Source organism: Saccopteryx bilineata, chromosome 3, assembly GCF_036850765.1.
Source record: "Saccopteryx bilineata isolate mSacBil1 chromosome 3, mSacBil1_pri_phased_curated, whole genome shotgun sequence".
Taxonomy (NCBI): Eukaryota; Metazoa; Chordata; class Mammalia; order Chiroptera; family Emballonuridae; genus Saccopteryx; species Saccopteryx bilineata.
In genome coordinates, this window is record NC_089492.1 from 174,636,656 (window position 1) to 174,662,442 (window position 25,787).

The window sequence follows — 25,787 nt, forward strand, 5'->3', positions numbered from 1 at the left end:
CAAAGGCTTCTTTTTTTTCCAGGAAAAAATCACCCCTGTTTACGGCCTGCACATGATTTGCAACTTACCTAAATCACAAGATAAAAACCTGCTGCAAATGAGATGAAATGATAAGTTTCAAATGCTCTCTCTAAAGCTTCTTTGCCTAAATGTGATCTTCCAGTTAGATGTCTACACACCATTATCAATGTCTTCCACTTTACATCTCCCAATGATTTCCTAAATGGTTAACATATTTATGCTGGAACACCCTCATAGTTCCTTTATCTTTATAAGCTTGCTCACAATCAGCTCCCATATGGAAAGAAAAAAACACTCTCAATAATCTATCTTTATCTTTGATTCACTTGTTAAAATAAATTTTACTCAAATTGCAATCATCAAATAGTTCTTTATAGAGCAGACTTCAAAATCAGTTAAGTAATGATTCTGTCTTAAATTACATAGCAACTCAAAAGGAAGCAAAAAAAAGACAATAGCTAATATGATGGTAGCTAAAATGTTTACTGAAAACACTAAAAATATAAGCAAAGAGCAAGTCAGAAGGCTGGGCCACAGTGCTCCACTGTCTGTGAGACAGAACTTATGATCAATGCAATAATTAAACAGTAACTCCTCAGAAGGGTATTTAGGTCCTTAATTAGTGTCACCTCTTGTTCATAACACATGCAAGAGAAAGCAGAGTGTAAGATAAGAAATTTGGTAAACTTAGCTATTTCTAAAAAATGATTTAGTGGGAAAGACTGTATATAATGCTAAGAAGATATTTTTGAAGGATTCTGTTTTTCCCACAACTCCTTCTTCATCATTAGGAGGGCTGGATGCTAACCCTCATGAATAAACAACATTCCAAGTCTTCTCTAGAGACTCTTAAGTTTCTTCCCCTATTTCTGAATGGATGAAAAAAAATTCCATTTTGAAGGTCCTTAGTTTTGTTTCTCCCAGCTTTATTATTCCCTGAATTGAAAGAGAAAAAAGAATGAGAAAGTGCCATTCTCATTGCCACCCTTATCCTATGCTCCCTTAACCATCGCTGCAAATAACTCAGCATTTTAACACAAGTCAAACTCCAAGATCACTTCTCTCTGCAAGTGCACAGGCATACCCACAAATATAGTACATGGAAATATACATAACAAAATTTTATTAAGTTTGAAGGAACATCAAAATTTCTAATACTGAATTCAATTCCATTAAATTGAAAGCAATTACTTCTTCTACTTTAATAAGAATGGATTAAATTAGATTTCTGATTCAATATAATTTGTAATGTCCGTGTCAGGAAAAGTGATAGTATGAGGAGCTTACCCAAGATATGTCAAGACGGTTGAGACTGGACCTGACAGCCCCCTAAATGGGATTCTACTGAAAAACTCATGGGATTCACACACACAGACACACACACCACATTTATTTAACCTTTACAATATACTTTTTTTAATTCTTCTATAAACATAGGAATAAATAACTTCAAAAAATTATAATCAAAAAATTGTTTTTATTTCTTCACTAACACACACAAAAACCCTAGTTCCTGTTTTGTGCCAGGTACTATGTTTAATGATGATAATAATAACACACATTGAACAGCTCACATGCACTAACAATCTTTAGACTACAATTGTCTACTATTATCATCTTCATTAAATAAATGAGGACATTGTAGCACAGAGATATTGTCATTTGCCCATAGAGCTAATACAATAGCTGCTTTTACAGTCTGGCTTAATAGTAATAGCCAACTACAATTTGCTCTTAATCAGTAACCAACAGTTTCTCTGAGATGTCAAAGGTAAAGATGACTAGGACAGAAGGAACTGATGCCACAGGGGAGATCAAGTAAAAGAGATAAATTACTCTAAGGCAGGAACTAGCTAGGGGGCCAGGCTCTCTGTGTCTCTAAGTCAGGGACAATAAGCTGAATGGCAGCAGTGTAAGCAGAGCTGCATGCAGTGATACAAGGAGTTAGGATCTGAAATAATCAAATTAGTGCTATAATGTGGAGTCACAATTACCTCAAAAAAAAGAAAGCCTTTAAATCACCCAAGTTCTCAGAAACTCCTGAATTCGAGAATCATCAAACTATATATTGTATATTATGCACATATTGTACACACGTAATATATACATATTGTGTGTATGAATAATATATATTTATATATATTATATATATCATATATACACATACATACATACATATAAGAAAGGCCAAAAGAAAAGTCTCTGAAAATGTCTGGCCATTCAAATCACCTCCCCTTAAATTAACCATAAACGTATCTTGGTAAAGTGGAAATGGGAGGGACATTCCTAAGGACTGTATTTTACTCCATTCTCTTTCAACATTAAGCCTCTTTAACCTTAACATATGTTAATAGATTTGAGGATTAAAGAGCAATTCCAGTTGCATTTTATGCGGTTAGTTTTTAGTTAAGTGTGAAAGCAATGTAATAAATCAAGGTAACAAATGTTTTTCCTCCAATTCAAAAGCTCCCACCAGACGGCTCCTATGGCCAAGAGGACAATGACCACATTCTAAGACAAGCACAGTCAGGGCAACAGAGAGATGTCAAGAAGGAAGTCAATGAATGAATTATTTCACATCTGGTCTCCAGCATACATACTGCAGGCTGATATCTGCACAGGATCACGCTATCTCTGAAAGGGTCTGTTTGTTCAATTCTTATATAAATACTAGTAAAAAGTTAATTAATTTAACAGCATTAAATAATTTTATCAGACTATTTGTACCATGAAATTCACTTTTCATGTATAACTACAGTGATTATGTAATAAAATACTGCCATCTATTGTCCAAGAGCTAAAAATACATCATTTCTTTCATCCAAACCCACTAAAATTTTAAATAAAGACCAAAAGAACCAACACTATTTAAGTGTCAGTATCTCAAAAAAATGATTATCCCCAAGACAAAACATGACAATGTAAAAAAGATTTTAAGTGAATCCTTTTTTTCTAATTTTACTGATTTGAGAGAGAGAGGAAAAGAGAAGGAGTGAGACAGAGAAAGGAACATAGATCTGCTCCTATATGTGCCTGATCCTGGGATCTAAACTGGCACACATGCTTCAGAACAAAGCTCCAACCAACCACGCTATCCAGCCAGGGCTTGTAAGTCAATCTTTCATGGTAGTTTATCATCTGGCCATTTTCTTTTCTTTTTTTAAATTAAATTTTTTGGGGTGACATTGCTTAATAGGATTATACAAGTTTCAAGTGTACATTCCCTTTTTTTTTTATTTTAAAAAGGGAGGGAAAGAGACAGACAGAAACATCAATCCATTTCTGTACGTGCCCTGACCAGGTTTTGAACCAGCAACCTTTGCATATTGGGACTATGCACTAACCAAACGAAGTATCTGGCCAGGGCGCATGGTAAGTGCATATATATTTCTATAATACATGATCCGTACATTAAAGTCAAATCTCTTCCATCACCTGATCTTTGGCCCCTTTGCCACCCCTCTCACCCCTCCTCCCTCTATAACCACCACACGTTAGTCTGTGTTTATGAGTTTCAGTTCATATTCTATATGATGTCCTCTGCAATTTCCACTTTAAAAAATCATGTTTTAACCCCCCTTCAGCCAATGCACCCTTTACTTTGTCAGCGTTCCCAACTGACTTTCCTCAACAAAGGAAATGTGGTGTGAAGAGCCCATTTTTATTCGGCTCCTTCTGAGATCACAAAAGGGTTTTTCCCAGCCCAGGCTGGCCACTCCATAACTCCTACTATAGGATTCCCAAACTGCATCTACCTATAATACAAGATATGGATTTTAAATTTAAACAAACCAAAAAAAGCGGTCTTATTCATACATTTACTGTTTCAACCCAACTGTTTATCATACTGCAATGCAATGTGCCTAGAGGTCTCATTTACATTTAAATATCTCCAAATTATTTTCTCTCACCAAATTCTAACTTTGTGAGGTGTTTTGCATTTGTTATCCGAGGAGATAAAAGGAAGGGAAGCTACCAAACCTCTTTAAGACTTCTATCCTTGAAAGTTGAGTTTCTTGGAGACTTGACAGAAGACATAAAGCTCAGCGATCCAGTAACAACTGTCCTCAGTACCACAATTGCTACACCACTCTTTTGTTGGAAGCCGCACCCTGAAAATGTCTACTTCTAATGCCCCGTGCTGTCAGATCTTCACACAAAGCCAGCTTGTAATAAAATTCTCAACTTCCTATGTAAAATAACAATGGCAAAAATAACTAGAAAAAAATTGAGGCTTTGTGAATAATATTCTTAGTTGCTCATTTGAATAAAATAATAAGAATATTTCCATAGGCCCTGGTCAGACGGCTCAGTCGACAAACCTTCATCCTGTCACACCGAGGTAGCAGGTTTGATCCTTGGTCAGGGCATGTAGGAGAAGCAATGAGCACACAACAAAATGGAACAACTAAGTGGAACAATGAGTTGATACTTCTCTCTTCCCAACCCACTCCTCTCTCTCATCGAAAATTTTTTTAAAAATTAAAAATAAAAAGGCCCTGGTCGGTTGGCTCAGCGGTAGAGTGTCAGCCTGGCGTGCGGGGGACCCGGGTTCGATTCCCGGCAAGGGCACATAGGAGAGGCGCCCATTTGCTTCTCCACCCCCCCCCCCTTCCTCTCTGTCTCTCTTTTCCCCTCCCGCAGCCAAGGCTCCATTGGAGCAAAGATGGCCCGGGCACTGGGGATGGCTCCTTGGCTTCTGCCCCAGGTGCTAGAGTGGCTCTGGTCGCTGCAGAGCGACGCCCCGGAGGGGCAGAGCATCGCCCCCCGGTTTGGGCAGAGCGTTGCCCCTGGTGGGCGTGCCAGGTGGATCCCAGTCGGGCGCATGCAGGAGTCTGTCTGACTGTCTCTCCCCATTTCCAACTTCAGAGAAATACAAAAAAAAAAAAAAAATTAAAAATAAAAAAAAGAGACTGACCAGGCAGTGGCGCAGTAGATAGAGCGTCGGACTGGATGCGGAAGACCCAGGTTCGAGACCCTGAAGCCACCAGGTTGAGTGCGGGCTCATCTGGTTTGAGCAAAAGCTCACCAGCTTGAGCCCAAGGTCGCTGGCTCAAGCAAGGAGTTATTCAGTCTGCTGAAGGCCCCCAGTCAAGGCACATATGAGAAAATAATCAATGAACAACTAAGGTGTCGCAATGTGCAACGAGAAACTAATGATTGATGCTTCTCATCTCTCCGTTCCTGTCTGTCTGTCCCCTGTCTATCTCTCTCTCTGAATCTCTCTCTTGTCTCTGTAAAAAAATAAAAATAAAAATAAATAAAATAAAAAAAAGAGCCCTGGCCTAACCGGTGGTGACACAGTGGATACAGCATCAACCTGGATCACTGAGATTGCCAGTTCAAACCCTGGGTTTGCCTGGTCAAGGCACATATGGGAGTTGATGCTTCCTGCTCCTTCCCCCTTTTCTTGCTCTCTCTACCCTCCTCCAACCTTTCTAAAATGAATAAATTTTTAAAAAATTAAAAAAAAAGAGCCCTGGCCAGTTGGCTCAGCGGTAGAGCGTCAGCCTGGCATGTGGAAGTCAAGGGTTCGATTCCCGGCCAGGGCACACAGGAGAAGCGCCCATCTGCTTCTCCACCCTTCCTCCTCTCCTTCCTCTCTGTCTCTCTCTTCCCCTCCCGCAGCGGAAGCTCCACTGGAGCAAAGTTGGCCCAGGTGCTGAGAATGGCTCCATGGCCTCTGCCTCAGGCACTAAAATTACTCCGGTGGCAACGGAGCAATGACCCAGATGGCAGAGCATCGCCCCATGGTGGGCATGCTGGGTGGATCACGGTCAGGTACATGCAGGAGTCTGTCTGACTGTCTCCCTGCTTCTAACTTAGGAAAAATACAAAAATAAAAATAAATAAATAAGAATATGTCCACAGTAACAGGAAGGAAGGATGAAAGTGAATTACTAGCAAGTTAAGCTAAATAATTATCTTAAGTTAAATAATTATCTTAAGACTATAGTTTTCAAACCCATAAAATATATACAGATAGTAAAAGCTTATAAAATTAGCCTGAAAAACCCACATAAGGAGGGTATTTTACAGTTCAACAGATATTATTGCTATTTTAATGTGTATGATGGCTTTGTTTCTCTTTATATAACCTTTCTCTGTTTGACTTCTCAGCTTTAGAAATGCTAAGGTTCAAGTTTATAAGCTGATGGTTACCATTTGCATTACAGACATGCGCAAATGATCAAAATAGATTTTACTTTCACTATAATTCAGATGGACTTCAGAACCTTCAGATAAAAGGCATCGATTTTGGCTACAGAATAAAGAATTTCTGCAAAGAAACTCTGGGTTACATTAAGAAAAATATTCTATTCAGCATATAGCTAAACATCTCAAATACTTATTACTAATACATATACAAATCAGAAATCTAAATATCAGAATATCTTTAATAATTTTTTAAAAGCCTAGGTTTACAAAGTCTTTGTTCTGTCTCTATCTCAGGTACAAGCTATATGAAATTAGCAATAAATATGAACACATTTTAAACTGTAAAGATACTATACATATGTAAATAATCACTGTGATGGTGAATAAACAAGACTAGAATAAACAGGTACATATGGAAGGAAAGTTAAGAACCTTGTGCTAAGATAGTAGATGATTCTTTCATTGAATTCTACTAGAGATTCATGAAGAATACAAATCAAGATGATGATATATTTATGTTCCACTGGGAGATCACTTCACATTTAGAATTAAAGAGGTGAGAAAGGACTGGGCAGCTCTAAGCTGACACTGCTCTGTACAACCAAAAGAAACAGCTTACTTCCAACTCCTAACTCAGTACTGCAATTAATAAACTCAGCATGCTCCTGTGGTATGGAGCCCAGTGGTGCATACTGTCTTCTCTCTTCCCTCCAAAACAAACAAACAAAAAACCCTACTCTAATAAAAGCCATTAATATTGAATTTTAACTGAAATGCCTTTAAGATATCAACTTGGAGAGCCTACACAGCATAGTGCAGAGAAGCAGAGGCTGTGGTAACAGACAACAGGTAAGTCTTGATGTCAGCTTCAGCCCCTATAGCTGGGTGACACTGTAGAGGTCATGTGTCCTTCTTTTCCCAGCCACAGTCATCCGGTCTGGAAATATGCAAAACTTCTCGCCAAAGTTATTTCATTTGATACTTGCAATAAACATGAAATCCCCAACACACGGTACCTTTTAAACAATTCAGCTCCCTTCACTGAAAATGCATACAAAAATCCTGATTTTATATAGAATTAGCTTGCACAAAATAGTACGTCACCTAAGAGAAGCATAATATACCATACACTTTTCATTTAGTTGTATTTTAAATAAGTTGAAGTCTACTGCCTTTTTAGCTTCCCACAGAATCAATCTACTCCTTAGTATATTATATAAATAAACTCAAGATATCAATGTGTAATGTCATGATCACCCAGTTCTTAAAACTGAAATAAGAAAGCAGGCACTGTTCTTGTTGTTTTTTTAAGAAACTTTATTTGCACTCATACTTTAATTATGTAGAATTATAATTTCCAAAAATCCAAGTCCAAACACAAAAGTATAACTTTAATGTCCTTAAAATTCTACTGACCACAAGTGTGTCCTTGAATTATTCCTTATACAAACATTTCCATATTTTCAATCTAATACATCCCATTGACCTCAGTCTCAAAATTTAAAACTACTTCAAATTAAATGGCCAGGTCCAGGAATTATGTTTCCACTACGGGCATTCAATTGTAATACTATCTCCTTACCAAATAATCTAGTGTTTATTTGTTTTACAAAGAGATAATTTTCTTAATTCAAACATAAGATTTTATGACGACATTATCACCAAGCATTTCTAAAATATAATTTGGAAATGCTCTCTTAATGAAGCAGGCCCTACTTCTAAGTAGTATTAAAAAAACAAAACATTAAAGTTTGACTATTTACTAAAATAACTTCTAAGACTTAACAAACAATATGAAGGGTTTTTCTCTGCCAAAAATACCAGAGGCTGTCACTCAGACCAACCGAGCTATCCTGAGTGCCCAGCTGTCATTCGAACCAATCATCAAGCCACTGGCTGTGAGAGGGGAAGAGAGAGAGAAGGGGGAGAGGGAGGGGAAGAGAAGTGGATGGTAGCTTCTTCTGTGTGCCATAACCAGGGATCTAACCCGGGATGGCCGTATGCCGGGCCAATGCTCTATCCACTGAGCCAACTAGCCAAGGTCATAAACCTCTACTTTCTTTGCTGCACACTCCTGTTCACATTTGATTAGGCTTTGATGCACTCAGGTGAACAGACCCCATCAGTCTAGAAACTGTAGGTTTCATTCTTTGAAACCAGAATCAGGCACTATTTTACAAATTATGAATCACCATTTTCCTCAAAATAAAAAGGGTCTGAAAAGGTAATGAATGAACAAGCCCTAACAAGCCCTCACTGAGCAGAACTCTATCAGGTTATAATACAGGTAATTATATTCCTGGTATCACATAGTTAAAAGCACCAATTTCAAGTATATACCCACATAATCTTTCCTCTCCAAATAGTAAAAGTATCTACTACTGGTAATTGAGAGCTAATTTTGAATTTCCCTATATACTGTTTTAAATAATTTCTGTGTACATTAAACATAATCTATATTTTATAGCTATTTTAATCACTTAAGTAGTTAAATGGAAATATTTTTGGTCTGTTTGATTAATAAAACACTATAAATTATTAAGCAATAAAATTTGTATAAACTCCCACTATTCCACAATAATGAGAGAGACTACTGACACAGGTAAGCCTGAGATTACTCATATTTTATCCTGAGACTAAGTATCAAGTCATAGAGATTTCCTTCTTAAACGTTTTATAGAGCTAATGTTGATTGTATTTCCTGGGCCTAACAAGGGAAAAAAGTGTTCCTACAATCTGCTGCACGCAAACCAGACTAGAATTAAAAACTATTTCTAAAGTGGGTATAATCAACAGCATATAAAATTAATACATGTATATACAAGTAATGCAAGCATATAAAATATACTGTATTAATAAGATACATTAATTTCATATTCAAGTGAGTGTTTCCTTAATTCTCCCATTCTACTATTCCCAAATAGGAAGCCAACATTAGGTGTACATAACAAAGCTTAATATTCTTGTGTAAACACATCAGACTGTTATTTACACAGAAGAGTAGTGTTATAAGACCAAACACAAACTGCTAATGAACTAAAACTTTAATTAAAAAGTGTTAGATAATTAATATCACCTAGGAAAAGTCAAGCTCTGACTTTTTTTTAATATTTTAGGGGATCATTGTATCACACTAGCACCATCAGAATGTGTTAAGGCAAGCCCAAGCTAAATTATACTAAAAGTTACTTATGAATACAGAAGTAATGCTAAAGCCATATTTTGAGTATTTTACCTAAAGAACAAAAGTATTATTTGCTGTCTAAAGAGTAAGTTATCAGAAACATAAAGTTAATAGCATATGGTCATTCAGTTGCTGAAAAAAAACAATACTATGAAAAGAGCAAGTTCCAGTTTTCCCCAACCCTCACATGCTATCTTGAAGTTAGAACTTGCCCATTTCACAGCAAAGGCAACAGTGAGGTACAGAATAGTGGCTATGAGCAGTGTTTTGGAATGACAGCAAATTTACTGCCTATGTGATCTAAGGTAAGACACAGCCTCTCCATTCTTACTTATAAAGTAGGGAAACCAATATTTCCTCGCATCACGAGAACTAAGATAACATATATAAAGCACTGGGCCAGTGCCTGTCACAAAGAATTCAAGTCACGGTAACATTTAATATACATACAGACAGACACAGTGACAGACACAGATGTGTGTATGAACCGTTACCATGCTCATTTCCCAACCCAGTTCACATGAGAGGACCCAGAGGCGCATGAGCACAATAGAGTCCAGAACCTCCATCTCCTTCCAAACACCGTTCCCTTCATGAAAGGGGTCAGGATTCCTTGGAAAAGTGGTTGCTTCCAAGGCTGGGAAAACTGGAATATCATGCAGTTCCAGAAAATAAGAAAACACTCCAAAAAGAACAGAGACATGTTGAGAGGACCCAGGAGTCAGCCTAGGAGCCGGCCTGACTGAGGTCCTGTGGCCCAAGTTGGAGCACTGACCAGCAGAATCAATAATGATAGTACCGGACTACATCTCACAGGATAAAATATACCTATGAGTCCATGCTGATATAAGTAAATGACAAATAACAGCTCTTCCTTCCATAAGAATTTCCAATTAATAAATGTGGATGAAGGAAGAAAACAGAAAATCACATTAAGCAAACAATGTAGTAATGACTTGCAGACAAGATCATTGACATACTAAAATTAGTAGACAAAAAGGTTCAGGAGAAACAAGATATTTATTCATTACAATGAGAAAAAATATTAACTTTAGTGTGGAGAACTGTGGCGACAACGGTTAATGCACTAGTAATAAGATAGTGATATCATGAACGCTGATATAATGCACTGAGAAGGATATACTACCACTTCTGTACTCTTCTTGCCAAAAAACGCTTACATAACCTTATTCTAATTATGAGAAAACGTCAGACAAACCCAAGTTGCAAGACAATCTACAAAATAACTAACTGGTTTTCTTCAGAAGTTCAAGGTCATAAAAGACAAGAAACTGAGGAACTGTCACAGATTGGAGGAGAGTAAGGAGACATTACAAATAAATGGAAAATGAGATCCTTAGGTTGGATCCAGGAAGAGAAAAAGGACATGAATGGGAAAACTGGCAAAGTTCAAGTAAGATCTGTGGTTTAGATAACAGTATTGCACTAATGTTAATTTCCTAGTTTATTAATTATAATTATGTAAGACGTTAATATTAGAGGAAGATGAGTGAAAGAACATACAAACTCTACAATTTTATTTTCTATAAGTCTAAACTTACCTCAAAATAGTTTTTAAACTCATTTTAAAATATTAAATCCATAGTTATGTAGACAATATATAATAGCTCTCTTTTTGTTTTGCTTTAAGATCACTGTTATGCTAAAATATCCCTTAATTGCTAAGCTAGAATACAAGCCTCTAGAAAACTTAGCTCTGAAAAATTTAATCAATAAAATAATTACAGATCTCGGCCCTGGCCGGTTGGCTCAGCGGTAGAGCGTCGGCCTAGCGTGCGGAGGACCCGGGTTCGATTCCTGGCCAGGGCACACAGGAGAAGCGCCCATTTGCTTCTCCACCCCTCCGCCACGCTTTCCTCTCTGTCTCTCTCTTCCCCTCCCGCAGCCAAGGCTCCATTGGAGCAAAGATGGCCCGGGCGCTGGGGATGGCTCTGTGGCCTCTGCCTCAGGCGCTAGAGTTGCTCTGGTCGCAACATGGCGACGCCCAGGATGGGCAGTGCATCGCCCCGTGGTGGGCAGAGTGTCGCCCCTGGTGGGCATGCCGGGTGGATCCCGGTCGGGCACATGCGGGAGTCTGTCTGACTGTCTCTCCCCATTTCCAGCTTGAGAAAAAATAAATAAATAAATAATTACAGATCTCATTACCTGTAATTTTATATCCATAAGCAGCTAGCTGTCCAGCCATATATTCTCCATCTGAATTATTATGAGAACAACCCCATGTTCGTATCCAAATCTTCTGTATGCCTGGAATGGTGCTATTAAACAATCAATAAAAGAAAACAGTAAGTTTCATTAAAGGATTTTTTAAATAAAAAGCAATAGATGACTTCTGGACATATTATGGAAAAAATAAATAGTAATAATACCCTCAGGTCAACCCATTCACAAGCTGTTTATTAAATGTACCAACTTAATCCATAAGCTCCTTGTTACATCAAAAAGCTAAAATCAAGATAAAATAACCAAAGAATTCAAAGACGAATCTCTACCCAAAAACACCTTTTCTCTAAATTGTATTTTAAATTCAGTACTATTAATGTACTACCACTAAGTTCAACTCCTAGAATGGTACATACAAATAACAATAGCAAAAATGGTTCCAGTAACGATGACAGATAAAGAAAGAAAAACTAAGTACATCTACCTGCTCAAAGACTCTATAACTAGTTACAATCTTAATGTATAATTTAGAGATATAAATAACTGCATCAGAATGGTCAAACTGTCACCCCCTGGCATTATTAAAAGTACTTCATATATAAAATAGAGTTCTAAATGTAATAGCTTTAGGAAATAAAGCAAAGGCTTTCAACTTGGATTGTCCTAACAATTTATAATTAAATAGAAATTACCTTAAGGATATGTTCAAGACAAACATGAAAAACTTCAGTCATTTTAAAAAAAATAAATTAATTAAATAAAATAAAAATAAAAGTACCCTGGCCAGTTGGCTCAGCGGTAGAGTGTCAGCCAGCATGTGGAAGTCCCAGGTTCAATTCCCAGCCAGGGCACACAGGAGAAGCGCCCATCTGCTTCTCCACCCTTCCCGCTCTCCTTTCTCTCTATCTCTCTCTTCCCCTCCATGGAAGCAAAGTTTGCCTGGGCACTGAGAATGGCTCCATGCATGGCCTCCGCCTCAGGTGCTAGAATGGCTCTGGTTGCAGTGGAGCAACGCCCCATATGGGCCAAACATCGCCCCCTGTTGGACATGCTGGGTGGATGCCAGTCAGGCACATGTGGGAGTCTGTCTGTCTGCCACCCCCCACTTCTCATTTTGGAAAAAACACAAAAATAAAAATAAAATAATAAAAAAATAAATAAATAATAATAATAGAAGTAAGTCCATATATTTTAAAAGCTTAACATTCCAAACAAAATAATCAAGTATATTAAAACCTCCAATAATTTACTAAATAAACAAATATAGGCATATTAAAACTATTCAACTGCATAATAATTTCTGGCTAGGTTATATTATGTTGTATTAGAATTTCACTAGTGACCTAATAATGTAAACAACACAATAATTCACTTGTGCCCAATGCCTTTATCATAATGAACCATAAGTATTTGAAAGGTTGCTAAGAAAAATCAAATGCCCAAACCACCACTCTCATTAAAACCACAAATTCCAGCCTGACCAGTGATGGTGCAGTGGACAGTGTCAATTTGGGATGATGAGGTCCCAGGTTTGAAACCCCATGGTCATAGGCTTGAGCACAAAGTCACTGGTTTAAGCAAGGGATCGTTGGCTCAACTGAACCTGCCCCCCATCAAGGCACATATGAGAAGCAACCAGTGAACAACTAAAGTGCTGGAACTAGAGTTGATGCTTCTCATCTTTCTCCCCTCCTATCTGTTTCTCTTGAAAAAAAAAATTGCTGTAAAAATTTTAAATTTGGAAGTAACACAAAACTACATACCAGATACATAACATAACATCAAGCAGATGGGAGATGAGGGAAGGGTCCTATCTTTATGCTAAATACTGTCCTAGGCCCTGCCTTCAAGGAACATGCAATGTGACACCTTTTTTTAAAAAAAAACAATTTGCTAAATTAAAAAACATTTGGCCTTGGCCATTTGCTCAGTGGTAGAGCACTGGCCTGGCCTATGGATGTCCTGGGTTTGATTCCCAGTCGAGGCACACAGGGAAAGCACCTATCTGCTTCTCTACTCCTTCCCCTCTCACTTCTCCCTCTGTCTCTCTTTTCTCCTCCTGCAGCCATGGCTCAACTGGAGCAAGTTGGCCCCGGGCACTGAGGATGACTCCATGGCCTCTGCCTCAGGCACTAAGAAGAACTCGGTTGCTGAGCAATGGAGCAACACTCTAAACACTCCAGATGGGCAGAGTATCGCCCCCTAGTGGGCTTACCAGGTGGATCCCTATTAGGACATATGCAACATGAGTAAGTCTCTGCCTTCCCTCCTCTCACTGAAAACAAACAAACAAAAAAATTCAATCTTTTCTTTTTAAGATTTTTATTATTTATTTATTTTATGGGAGGCAGAGAGCAAGAAGTATAAACTCATAGTTGCTTGACTTGAGTTCTTCACTGGTTACTTGTCACATGTGCCTTGACTGGGCAAGCGGGTTTCAAGCCTGTGACCTCAGCGTTCCACGTCTATGTTCTTTCCACTGCACCAGCACAGGCCAGGCAAAAACATTCAAAATAAATAAATGTACATATTTCTTCTCAAAAGTTCAAAGATCTTTTATTTCCTTTTCAAGTGAGAGGAGGGGAGATAGTGAAACAGACTTCCACATGCACCCCAACCAGGATTCACCCAGTGACCCCTGTCTAGGACCAATGCTAAAATCAGCCGAGCCAGCCTTAGCACCCAGGGCCACACCCTGAACAACTGAGTCACTGGGTGCAGGAGAGGAAGAGGGAAAAAAGGCGGAGAGGGAGAGGAAGAGAAGCAGATGGGCGCTTCTCCTGTGTGCCCTGAAAGGAATTGAACCTGGAACTCTGCACGCTGGGCTGATTCTCTATCCACTGACCCAACCTGCCAGGGCCCAAAGATTTTTTTAAAAGAGACATTATGCATAACAGATAGACCAGTACTACCAGTTTCTCCCCTGGAATGATACTGAAATTAAAAAATAATAATAATCTCACCTATCACTCGGTGGACTGTCTTCCTCTTGCAAATATTTCTGGGTATTTCGTCTTCGTACCTTTGGAACAATATGCTTTCTTGCAAAATGCCTATCTTGTGGCTTTGAATCTTGCTGTGACACAATATCTTCTATGTCATCCAGCAGTGCATCACAGGATGCAGAAGGCATCTTCTTCATCACATGAAAAAGTTAAAAATGATATAAGCTTATGAGTCCCTCAGAAAATCTGTTTAACATAGTACCACCTATAAAATATCCTTGCTGAACTTGAATCCAATAAAGCCCTTAGATTTAATTGCATGTTGACAGAAAATGCAGAGATAAAGAAACACAAGGAAATAATCAGACAAATCCTATTGATAGTGGACATTCCAAGGTTCAAATGGAACTATGACTTTAACAAATCCATATCATGGAGAAAAAAGCAGGAAAGGAACTGTTCAAGATAAAAGGAGACTTAAAAGCATAGCAACTAAATGCAATTCCTGTTCTTGTTTAGCTCTTACTTTGCCCAAACAGCTGCAAGACATTTGGGGAACAACTGGAAATCAGAAGGTGAACTAGGTATCAGGTAATATTAGGATAATGCTATAAGACAGCGATTTTCAACCTTTTTCACCTCATGGCACACACAAACTAATTACAAAATTCTGTGGCACACCAAAAAATATATTATTCTTTTTTGTGAATCGACAAGAAAAAATAGGTATAATTTTGATTTACAAAAATAATAATAAAATTACATACCTTTTTGTTTCAAAGTGACTGTTAAAAAAATAATAAGTCGCCTATATAAGGATTTCTGGTACCAAGAACTAACCAACCACACAACCTTATTATGTGACATAACCAAAAAATGCAGCTCCGTTAGACGACCTGTGCACTCATGGCTCAAGACAGGCATGCACACTGAGCCACCATGGTGTTGGCTGCTGTCATTTTTTATTTGACAATCTAAGGGAAAAGAGGTCAGGGACCGTGCTAAGTAGGTACTGTATGTTTTAAAAATTCTTAGAAGAGGATAAAGCAAGGAATAAACGATGATGGAAAGAGACCTGACTTGGGCTGGTGAACACAAAATAGACAGATGATATATTATAGAATTTTTCACCTGAAACCTATATAATTTTATTAATCACTATCACCTCAATAAATTCAATAAACTCCCCAAACTGAGTAAAAGAAAAAAATTCTTACAGCACACCAGTTGAAAAATCTCTGCTATAATCATTAAATATATTGTCGTTATGTTTAAAAACCTTATTTTTATATATATTTACATATGTTCTACTGTTTATACATTACTTATATATTATACATTATATGTATTATATATTATTTATATATTATAAGAAAATCTTTCTTGGAGATACACATCAAATATTTGGAGGTGAAATGTCATTATGTCTAAAATTTACTAGAACAAAAATTAGACTAACACATATGGGAAAACATTTACAACTTTAAGAGTTGTAGGAAAAATTTAAGATTTAGGAAACAGATATGTTGGTGTTCATTATCCTATTCTACTTTACTGAATAATCAAAATTTTTATAATCAAGAAAAGAAAATGTGGACACAGCTTCCAGAAAAATAGAGTAGACATTCTTTTCCATAACAATCCTGCTAAGTAAAACTGAGACTCTGGGCCCTGGCCGGTTGGCTCAGTGGTAGAGTGTCGGCCTGGCATGCGGAAGTCCCGGGTTTGATTCCCAGCCAGGGCACACAGGAGAGGCACCCATCTGCTTCTCCACCCCTCCCCCTCTCCTTCCTCTCTGTTTCTCTCTTCCCCTCCCGTAGCCAAGGCTCCATTGGAGCAAGGGATGGCCCGGCGCTGGGGATGGCTCCTTGGCCTCTGCCCCAGACACTAGAGTGACTCTGGTTGCGACAGAGCGACGCCCCGGAGGGGCAGAGCATCACCCCCTGGTGGGTGTGCCGGGTGGATCCCGGTCGGGCGCATGCAGGAGTCTGTCTGACTGCCTCCCCGTTTCCAGCTTCAGAAAAAAAAAACAACAAAAAAAAAACTGAGACTCTGAACATTGCATGTAAAATAAACTTAAGAAGACTTTGAAAGGTGGAGAGAAGAAAGAAGTCAGGCTAGAGATGTTGGAATCCAAGAAAAAACACCATGGTGAGTTCCTTGGGGTTTCTTTTGTTTCTTCTTCTCAGACATGGAGCTAAAGAAGCCAGCAACCCAGAAGAGCCAACCAAGGTGGACAATAAAAAATAAAAGCCTGTTTTATTTTCAAAGAACCAGAAAAGGGGCAGCCTAGAAAAGCTGAAACCTTTTAGACAATAAAAAGTCTGCTAGAAAAAACACACACACAAAACTATAGTCCCACCTGCAGACAAGCTACAAAGGCCGGTGGGAAGTCCTGCCATCTCCCTTCTGCGGATATAATGAGGCACCCCGACACCTTACCAGGATAGAATCAGAAGGCCAAGTAGGGACCCTGGACTTCCCAACTAACCAATAAACCAGTGATGAAGACTCACTCCACTCAGAGTGTCAGTGAAGACCAAACTGATACATAACTTAATACTTAAGTCCCTATCAAATTCCCACCAAGAGTTTTTGTGGATACAGATGAGTTCCAAAATTCATATGGAAAGGTAATAAAAAAAAAAAAAGTAGCATGTCTAAACTAACTGGTAAAAAAGAAAGAATAAAGAGGGAGGAATTAGATTGACCTATTTTAAAACTTATTAAGTAATCAAGACTGGACTATCGGTAAAATATAAACATAGCTTGACCAGGCGGCGGCACAGTGGATAGAACGTTGGACTAGGAGGCGGAGGACCCAGGTTCGAGACCCCGAGGTCTCCAGCTTGAGCGTGGGCTCATCTGGTTTGAGCAAGGCTCACCAGCTTGAGCCTAAGGTCACTGGCTCAAGCAAGGGGTCATTTGGTCTGCTGTAGCCCACCGGCCAAGGCACATATGAAAAGGTAATCAATGAACAAATAAGGTGCCACAAAGAAAATTGAAGCTTCTCATCTCTCTCCCTTCCTGTGTCTGTCTGTCTCTGTCCCTCTCTCTGACTCTGTCTCCGTCACACAAAAAAAATTTTATATATATATATATATATATAAACATAGATCAATAAAACATAAGAGATTTACTTAATTCACTCCATATAATGTTATCAAGGTCCATCCATGTTATTGTAAATGATCCGATGTCATCATTTCTTATGGCTGAGTACTATTCCATAGTATATATGTACCAAGGCTTTTTAATCCACTCGTCCTCTGATGGACACTTGGGCTGTTTCCAGATCTTCGCTATTGTGAACAATGCTGCCACAAACATGGGGGTACATTTCTCCTTTTGGAGCCGTCCTATGGTGTTCTTGGGGTATATTCCGAACAGTGGGATAGCTGGGTCAAAAGGCAGTGTGATTTTTAATTTTTTGAGGAATCTCCATACTGTTTTCCACAGTGGCTGCACCAGTCTGCATTCCCACCAGCAGTGCAGGAGGGTTCCCTTTTCTCCACATCCTCCCCAGCACTTATTCTGTGTTGTTTTGTTGGTGAGCACCATTCTGGTTGGTGTGAGGTGATATCTCATTGTGGTTTTAATTTACATTGCTCTAATGATTAGTGATGTTGAGCATTTTTTCATATGCCTATTGGCCATCTGTACGTGCTCTCTGGAAAAGTGTCTATTCATTTCTTTTGCCCATTTTTGGATTGGATTGTTTGTCTTCCTGGTGTTGAGATTTACAAATTCTTTATAAATTTTGGTTATTAACCCCTTATCAGACATATTGACAAATATGTTCTCCCATTGTGCAGTTTGTCTTTTTATTCTGTTCTTGTTGTCTTTAGCTGTGCAAAAGCTTTTTAGTTTGATATAGTCCCATTTGTTTATCCTGTCTTTATTTCACTTCCCCGTGGAAATAAATCAGCAAATATATTGCTGCGAGAGATGTCAGAGAGCTTACTGCCTACGTTTTCTTCTAAGATTCTTATGGTTTCACAGCCTACATTTAAGTCTTTTATGGTTTCACAGCCTACATTTAAGTCTTTTATCCATTTTGAGTTTATTTTTGTGAGTGGTGTAAGCTGGTGATCTAGTTTCATTTGAATCCATACATAGATGGGACATAAAAATGAGACTCAGAGACATGAACAAGAATGTGATGGCAACCGGGGTGAGGGGGTGGGGGAGGGGGGATGGGCGAGGAAGGAGAGAGGGGTTAGGGGAGGGGAGGGGCACAAAGAAAACCAGATAGAAGGTGACAGAAGACAATTTGACTTTGGGGGAGGGGTATACAGCACAATCAAATGTCAAAATAATCTGGAAATGTTTTCTCTCAACATATGTACCCTGATTTATCAATGTCACTGCGTTAAATTTAATAAATAAATAAAAAACATAACAGAGAACCTGTAAATAGACCCACACAAATATGCCTAAATGATTTTTCACAAAAGTGCAAAAGCAATTCAATGGAGGACAGCCTTTTCAAAAATTAGTGCTGGAGCAACTGGACATTTATAGACAAAAATATAAACTGCAACCCAAGTTTCACACCTTATAAAAAATAATTCAAAATGTATCATGGAGTAAAAGTACAATGTAAGATTATAACCTTTAGAAAAAAATCATAAGAGAAAATTTTCTAGATCTAAAGCTACATGAAGCATTCTTAGACTTGACACCAAAAAAAACAATCCATTAAAAATATATATATATTAAATCCAGACATTATCAAAATTAAAAACTTTTGCTCTGCAAAGACCCTTTTGAGAGAATAAAAAGTCAAACAACAAACTGGGAACAAATATTTGTAAACCACATTTCTGACAAAGGACCAATATCTAGAATTCAAAACACATACTGAAAAAAAGAAGGCCCTGGCCAGTGGCTCAGTGGATAGAGCATTGGCCTGTGTATGGACATCCCAGGTCGATTCCCAGTCAGGGCACACAGGAAAAGCAACCACCTGCTTCTCTCTCCCTTCCACACCCCCTTCACTCTCTCTTCTCTTCTCACAGACAGTAGCTGGATTGGTTTGAGCATGGCCCAGGCACTAAGGATAGCTTGGTTGATCTGAGCACAGCAGCCTCAGGCACTAAAAATAGCTCAATACACAAGCATCAGCCCCAGATGGGGTTGCCTGGTGGAATCCAATCAGGGAGTGTGCGGAAGTCTGTCTCACTATCACCCCTCTTTTCACACTAAAAAAAATTAAAAAAAGGAAAACAATACAGTGATCAAATGAATAAAAGACATTTTACCTAAGAAGATATACAAGAGGGAGGTAGGAGAAGGTAAAGAGAAAATAAATGGTGATGGAAAGAGACTTGGCTTGAAGTGGTAAGCACACAATACAATATACAGGTGATGGATTATAGAATTGTACCCATGAAACCCTAGCCAGGTAGCTCAGTTGATTACAGCATAATGCCCATACACCAAGGTTGCGGTTTAATCGCTCGTCAGGGCACATACAAGAATCAACCAATGAATGCATAAATAAGTGGAACAACAAATCACTGTTCCTCTCTCTCTCCCTCTACCTTCCTCTCTTTAAAATCAATAAATAAAAATTTTAAAAAACAGAATTATACCCCTGAAACCTATATATCAACCAATGTCACCCCAATTAATGTAATTTTTAAACAGCTACAGATACAAAAAGAAAAAAGGAAGGAATTACACAGAGGGCAAATAAACACATGAACCCAGCTATCAGAATGTCTAAAATTAAAAATAGTGACAAGTATGCAGAGTAACTGATATATAGTCCTATAGGAATATAAAACGGTTTAGGTGTCTGGAGAAAAAGGTACGGCATTGTCTTTAAAAAATTAATCATGGGCGCTGGCCAGTTGGTTCAGTGGTAGAATGTCGGCCTGGTGTGCGGGAGTCCCGGGTTCGATTCCTGGCCAGGGCACACAGGAAAAGTGCCCATCTGCTTCTCCACCCCTCCCCCTCTCCTTCCTCTCTGTCTCTTCCCCTCCCACAGCCAAAGCTCCACTGGAGCAAAGCTGGCCCGGGCGCTGAGGATGGCTCAGTGTCCTCTGCCTCAGGCTCTAGAATGGCTCTGGTTGCAACAGAGCGACGCCCCAGAGGAGCAGAGCATCGCCCCCTGGTGGGCATGCTGGGTGGATCCCAGTCGGGCACATGCGGGAGTCTGTCTGACTGCCCCTCCCCCCGTTTCCAGCTTCAGAAAAACACAAAAGAAAAAAAATAATAAAAAATAATCATGCAATTACAATGCAACCTGGCAATTATACATCTGAGGGCTTAATCCAAGAGATATAAAAAATTAAAATCACACAAAAAACCTCAACATAAATGTTTATAGCAGCTTTCTTTGTAATAGCCAAAACTTGAAAACAACCCAGATGTCCTTAAACTAATTGAACTAGTAATCAAACTGTAATAATACCCACACCACAGAATACTACTCAGCAATAAAAAAGACTATTGTTGTGTCGGCCTGGCGTGCAGAAGTCCCGGGTTCGATTCCCGTCCAGGGCACACAGGAGAGGCGCCCATCTGCCTCTCCACCCCTCCCCCTCTCCTTCCTCTCTGTCTCTCTCTTCCCCTCCCGCAGCCAAATCTCCATTGGAGCAAGGGATGGCCCGGGCGCTGGGGATGGCTCCTTGGCCTCTGCCCCAGGCATTAGAGTGGCTCTGGTCACGACAGAGCAATGCCCCGGACGGGCAGAGCATCGCTCCCTGGTGGGTGTGCCGGGTGGATCCCGGTTGGGCGCATACGGGAGTCTGTCTGACTGCCTCCCCATTTCCAGCTTCAGAAAAATACCAAAAAAAAAAAAAATACAAAAAAAAAAAGACTGTATTGTTGATTTATGCAAGAACCTGGATAAACCTCTAAAGATTGATTTACGCTGACTCAATACAGCCGATCCCAAAAGGTCACATACTGTATGATTACACTAATGTAACATACTTGAGATTAGGATAAAATGAGAGAAATGGAGGACAAAATAGTGGTTTCCAGGGACCAAGGAGAGGCTGGGTGGAAGGAAAATAAATGTGGCTATAAAAGGGCAACATGAGAGATCCCTGTGATGGAAATGTTCTATATCCTGACTTATAAATGTCAGTATCCTGCCTGTGACACTGCACTGTAGTTTTGCAAGATATTACCACTGGGGAGACTAGGTCAAGTGCACAGCATCTCCACATAAGTTTTATAACTTTAACTGAATCTACCATTATATTAAAATAATTTTTTTAAACTATGTCAAGAAAAAGAAAGTGCACTTGAGTATGGTAGTACTGTCAATACATGAAGCAAATGCTCAGAGTCATCTCATTAACCAGTGACAACAACTGCACGAGGCAGCAGTGTGACTATCCTCACTTTAAAGCACAGTCTAAAACACAGAGAAGCTCCCTGACCCAAGGAAGCACAGCGAGGATTCCCCACCAGATGACCCCAGCCAGCACCCACATGCTGAGCAACACTGCCGCCTGCTTAGTGTATATACACTGAGTGACGCCTGTTCTCATCTGGGCCATCTAAACCACTGGTAAGAGTCCTACACTCTCCTCTGGTCTCAGCCTTGCTGATGAACTGTCTTTCTCTTCAAATGCCAAATTCCCATTTTTTTATTAATTACTTTCAATTAACAGTGGCTTCCAACCAGGCTCATTTTGTGCCCTTTACTGTAATGTGCTCTTTACAACTATGACAAATTATGCCCTGTAAATCAGACAAAGCTGTCTTCAAATCTCAGCTAGTTTTACATAGTAACAGCAAAAGATTACAAATAATCCAAGTGACTATCAATCAAGGATTTGCTAAATTATAAATTCACATGCATACCACATGGTTAGGGAGGACTGTCAGTCACAGGAATGGAGCACATGACCCAAGCCTGCCAAAGTAACAGATCCTCTTGGTCACAGTGACTGGCTCAGGGTTGGATATGACAAGCCCTGCCAATTCAAGTCTTCAAAAGGACTTCTGTGCCAGAGCTAACAGGAGAGATGGCTTCCCCTTACACTGAAGTGGCTAAGCTGGGAGGAAATCGCCTTGATAATGCTGAAGACCATCTGCCAGTCACAGGGCAGAAGGCTACCTCAGGAATGAAAACAAATAAGCGCTGGAGAAATAATGAGCCACACTGATATCATTTGAGCGCCCAGATCCAGCGAATGCCTGAAGCCCGATGCTGCTCCACTCTGAGCAGTCACATAGCCAACAAATTTCCTCTGCAGCTTAAAATAGTTTTGAGTTGGGTTTTCTGCTTTTGCAAACAAGAGCCTTGGCCAACTCAGCAAATTAGGTAAGATGAAATAAACTTCTCAAATTGGTCCTATCCATTTGAGATAGTAACTATCAGGGAAAAAAATGGTTCTGTGGTCACATTGGGAAATTCCTCCTCCTAAAGATTCCCACCACGTGTTAATGGATCAAAGACTGTGAAGAACAGCATGCAGTAGAAACCAACTCACACATCTTAGAAATTTTCTGAAAATCAATTTATCACAGATCCCATCTTTGAAAAGAGAAAGCTTGCCTTGGCCAGATATACTGCTCACAAAAATTAGAAGATATTTCAAAATGAATATGAAGCAATAAAATATCCCCTAACTTCCCTGGCTGGTTGGCTCAGCGGTAGAGCGTCGGCCTAGCGTGCGGAGGACCCGGGTTCGATTCCCGGCCAGGGCACATAGGAGAAGCGCCCATTTGCTTCTCCACCCCTCCGCAGCGCTTTCCCTCTCTCTCTCTCTTCCCCTCCCGCAGCCAAGGCTCCATTGGAGCAAAGATGGCCCGGGCGCTGGGGATGGCTCTGTGGCCTCTGCCCCAGGCGCTAGAGTGGCTCTGGTCGCAACATGGCGACACCCAGGATGGGCAGAGCATCGCCCCCTGGTGGGCAGAGCGTCGCCCCTGGTGGGCATGCCGGGTGGATCCCGGTCGGGTGCATGCGAGAGTCTGTCTGACTGTCTCTCCCTGTTTCCAGCTTCAGAAAAATGAAAAAATATATATATATATCCCCTAACTTTTGTGAACATAATTAGGGGATATTTCAAATTGACTATGAAGTGATAAAATATCCCCTAATTTTTGTGAGCAGTTCAGTTGGTTAGAGCTTCGTCCCAAAGCGCAGAGGTTGCCAGTTCAACCCCTGGTCAGGGCACATACAGGAACAAATCGATGTTCCTCTATCTATCTATCTATCTATCTATCCATCTATCTATATTTCTCTCCCTTCTTCCTTCTCTAAAATCAATAAAAAAATACATTAATAAATAAAGTTAAAAACACAGCAAGCTTGAATAAGCCGACCTGAGATGCCTGCCCATATTCTGCACAGATAGATGACTTCCTTCGTTTCCCCAGAAGTGGCTCTTTGCCCAGGTTCTCAGCCTATCACTCTGTTACTATGAATAACTGTTCACATCCCTAAACAAACCTTGTACTCTGACCTATTCACGCAAAGATTTCCAGCAATGCTCCCTCTTCCTGCATCTTCTCTGACTCCTGACTGAATCATTACTACCTGGACATAAACATAGTATTATTTCTCCCATTTAAAAAACAAAAACCTTATCTTGACCCCAATTCCTCTACTTCCTGTATCCATAATATTTCTCTCTTTAAAATAAAAACTCCTTGCAAGATCTATCTACACATACAGTCTCCAGCTCACCCTCCCAGTCTCTCAGGAACCAGACATTCACCCCCATCCCAAGTTTCACATCACCAAAATTGCCTGTCATGATTTCAGTGACTGCTAACAACATATACAATGATCAATTCTCAGTCACCTTATATGACCTCATCCATAGGACAGCACACGGTCTGAGTTCTCTTTCTCTATTAGCCACTCCCCAAATCTCCTGTGCTGGTTCCTCATCCTCTCCAACTTTTCACCATTGCAATGGGCCCATGCTGTTACAGGACTTCTTCTCCAGTGACAGACATACCCTGTTCTCATCTGATCCCATGGCCCTGAATACCAACTATATGCTTACATAATCAGTCTCAGTCTTCTCCTGAACTTATGATTCACATTTCCAACTGTCTATTCAACATCCCTGCTTGAATGTCTAATGGTTATTTCAAACTTAAAAAGCAAAATGAGAACTCCTGATTTTCTTCCCACTTTACCCCACACAAAACCACCATGAAACACTACACCACCTTCCACAACTTTCCCCATCTCATCTAAAGGCAATCCAATCTTCTACCTGCTCAATCCAAAAATCTTGGAATCCTCTCCTTAATCCAATGCACCAACAATATCCTCTTAGCTCATTCTTCAAAATAGATTCACTCTATTTTTGACCCTACCCACTGTTACCTTCTTGGTCCAAAGCAACATCAACTCTTGCCTAGATTATTGGCAGTTTGTCTCCCTGCTTCTACCCTTAATTCCCAAAGGACATTTTAGCATAGATGTCAGGAATCCCATTAAAAACTAAGTTTATCACAAGCTTCTAATCAAAATCTTTCAATGTCTTCTACTTCAAAATAAAAGCCAAAATCACTACAGAAGTCTGCAAGGACACGGTCAACAAGCTTCCTGTTACCTCTCTGACCTTACTGCCTACTCCACACCCTTCACTCCACTCAGCCATATGGACTTTCTTGCCAGTTCACACCTACCAGGCACAGACTCATTTTAGAATCTCATTCCTTGGGTTTTAAAGAACATTTTATGAACTTGACACCAATGGCAAGAGAAGTGAAGGCAAAGATAAATGAATGGGACTACATCAGAATAAAAAGTTTTTGCTCAGCAAGAGAAACTGATATCAAAATAAACAGATAGCCAACTAAATGGGAACTGATATTTTCAAACGACAGCTCAGATAAGGGCCTAATATCCAAAATTTACAAAGAACTCATAAAACTCAACAACAAACAAACAAACAATCCAATAAAAAAATGGGAAGAGGACATGAACAGACACTTCTCCCAGGAAGAAATACAAATGGCCAACAGATATATGAAAAGATGCTCAGCTTCATTAGTTATTAGAGAAATGCAAATCAAAACTACAATGAGATACCACCTCACCCCTGTTAGATTAGCTATTATCAACAAGACGGATAATAGCAAATGTTGGAGAGGCTGTGGAGAAAAAGGAACCCTCATTCACTGTTGGTGGGACTGTAAAGTAGTACAACCATTATGGAGGAAAGTATGGTGGTTCCTCAAAAAACTGCAAATAGAACTACCTTATGACCCAGCAATCCCTCTACTGGGTATATACCCCAAAACCTCAGAAACATTGATACGTAAAGACACATGTAGCCCCATGTTCATTGCAGCACTGTTCA

General features: G+C 39.5%; 1 protein-coding gene across 7 annotated transcripts in view; it reads right to left on the reverse strand.

The window, feature by feature from the left end:
* The window catches only part of CDKAL1 (CDK5 regulatory subunit associated protein 1 like 1), a 1,056,598-nt gene that overhangs the window by 1,024,039 nt on the left and 6,772 nt on the right, over window positions 1-25,787 (reverse strand). For 4 of the 7 annotated variants that reach the window (XM_066268295.1, XM_066268292.1, XM_066268290.1 and 1 more), the window contains exons 3-4: window positions 14,512-14,684; window positions 11,531-11,643 (exon numbers count right to left, since the gene is read on the reverse strand). In XM_066268295.1, coding sequence (XP_066124392.1) covers window positions 11,531-11,643; window positions 14,512-14,681 — 283 coding nt within the window. In that variant the 5' untranslated portion in view covers window positions 14,682-14,684. Of the gene's footprint in view, window positions 1-11,530; window positions 11,644-14,511; window positions 14,691-25,787 lie in introns of those variants that run through there. The other 3 variants (XM_066268291.1, XM_066268293.1, XM_066268288.1) reach the window with 2 other exon arrangements.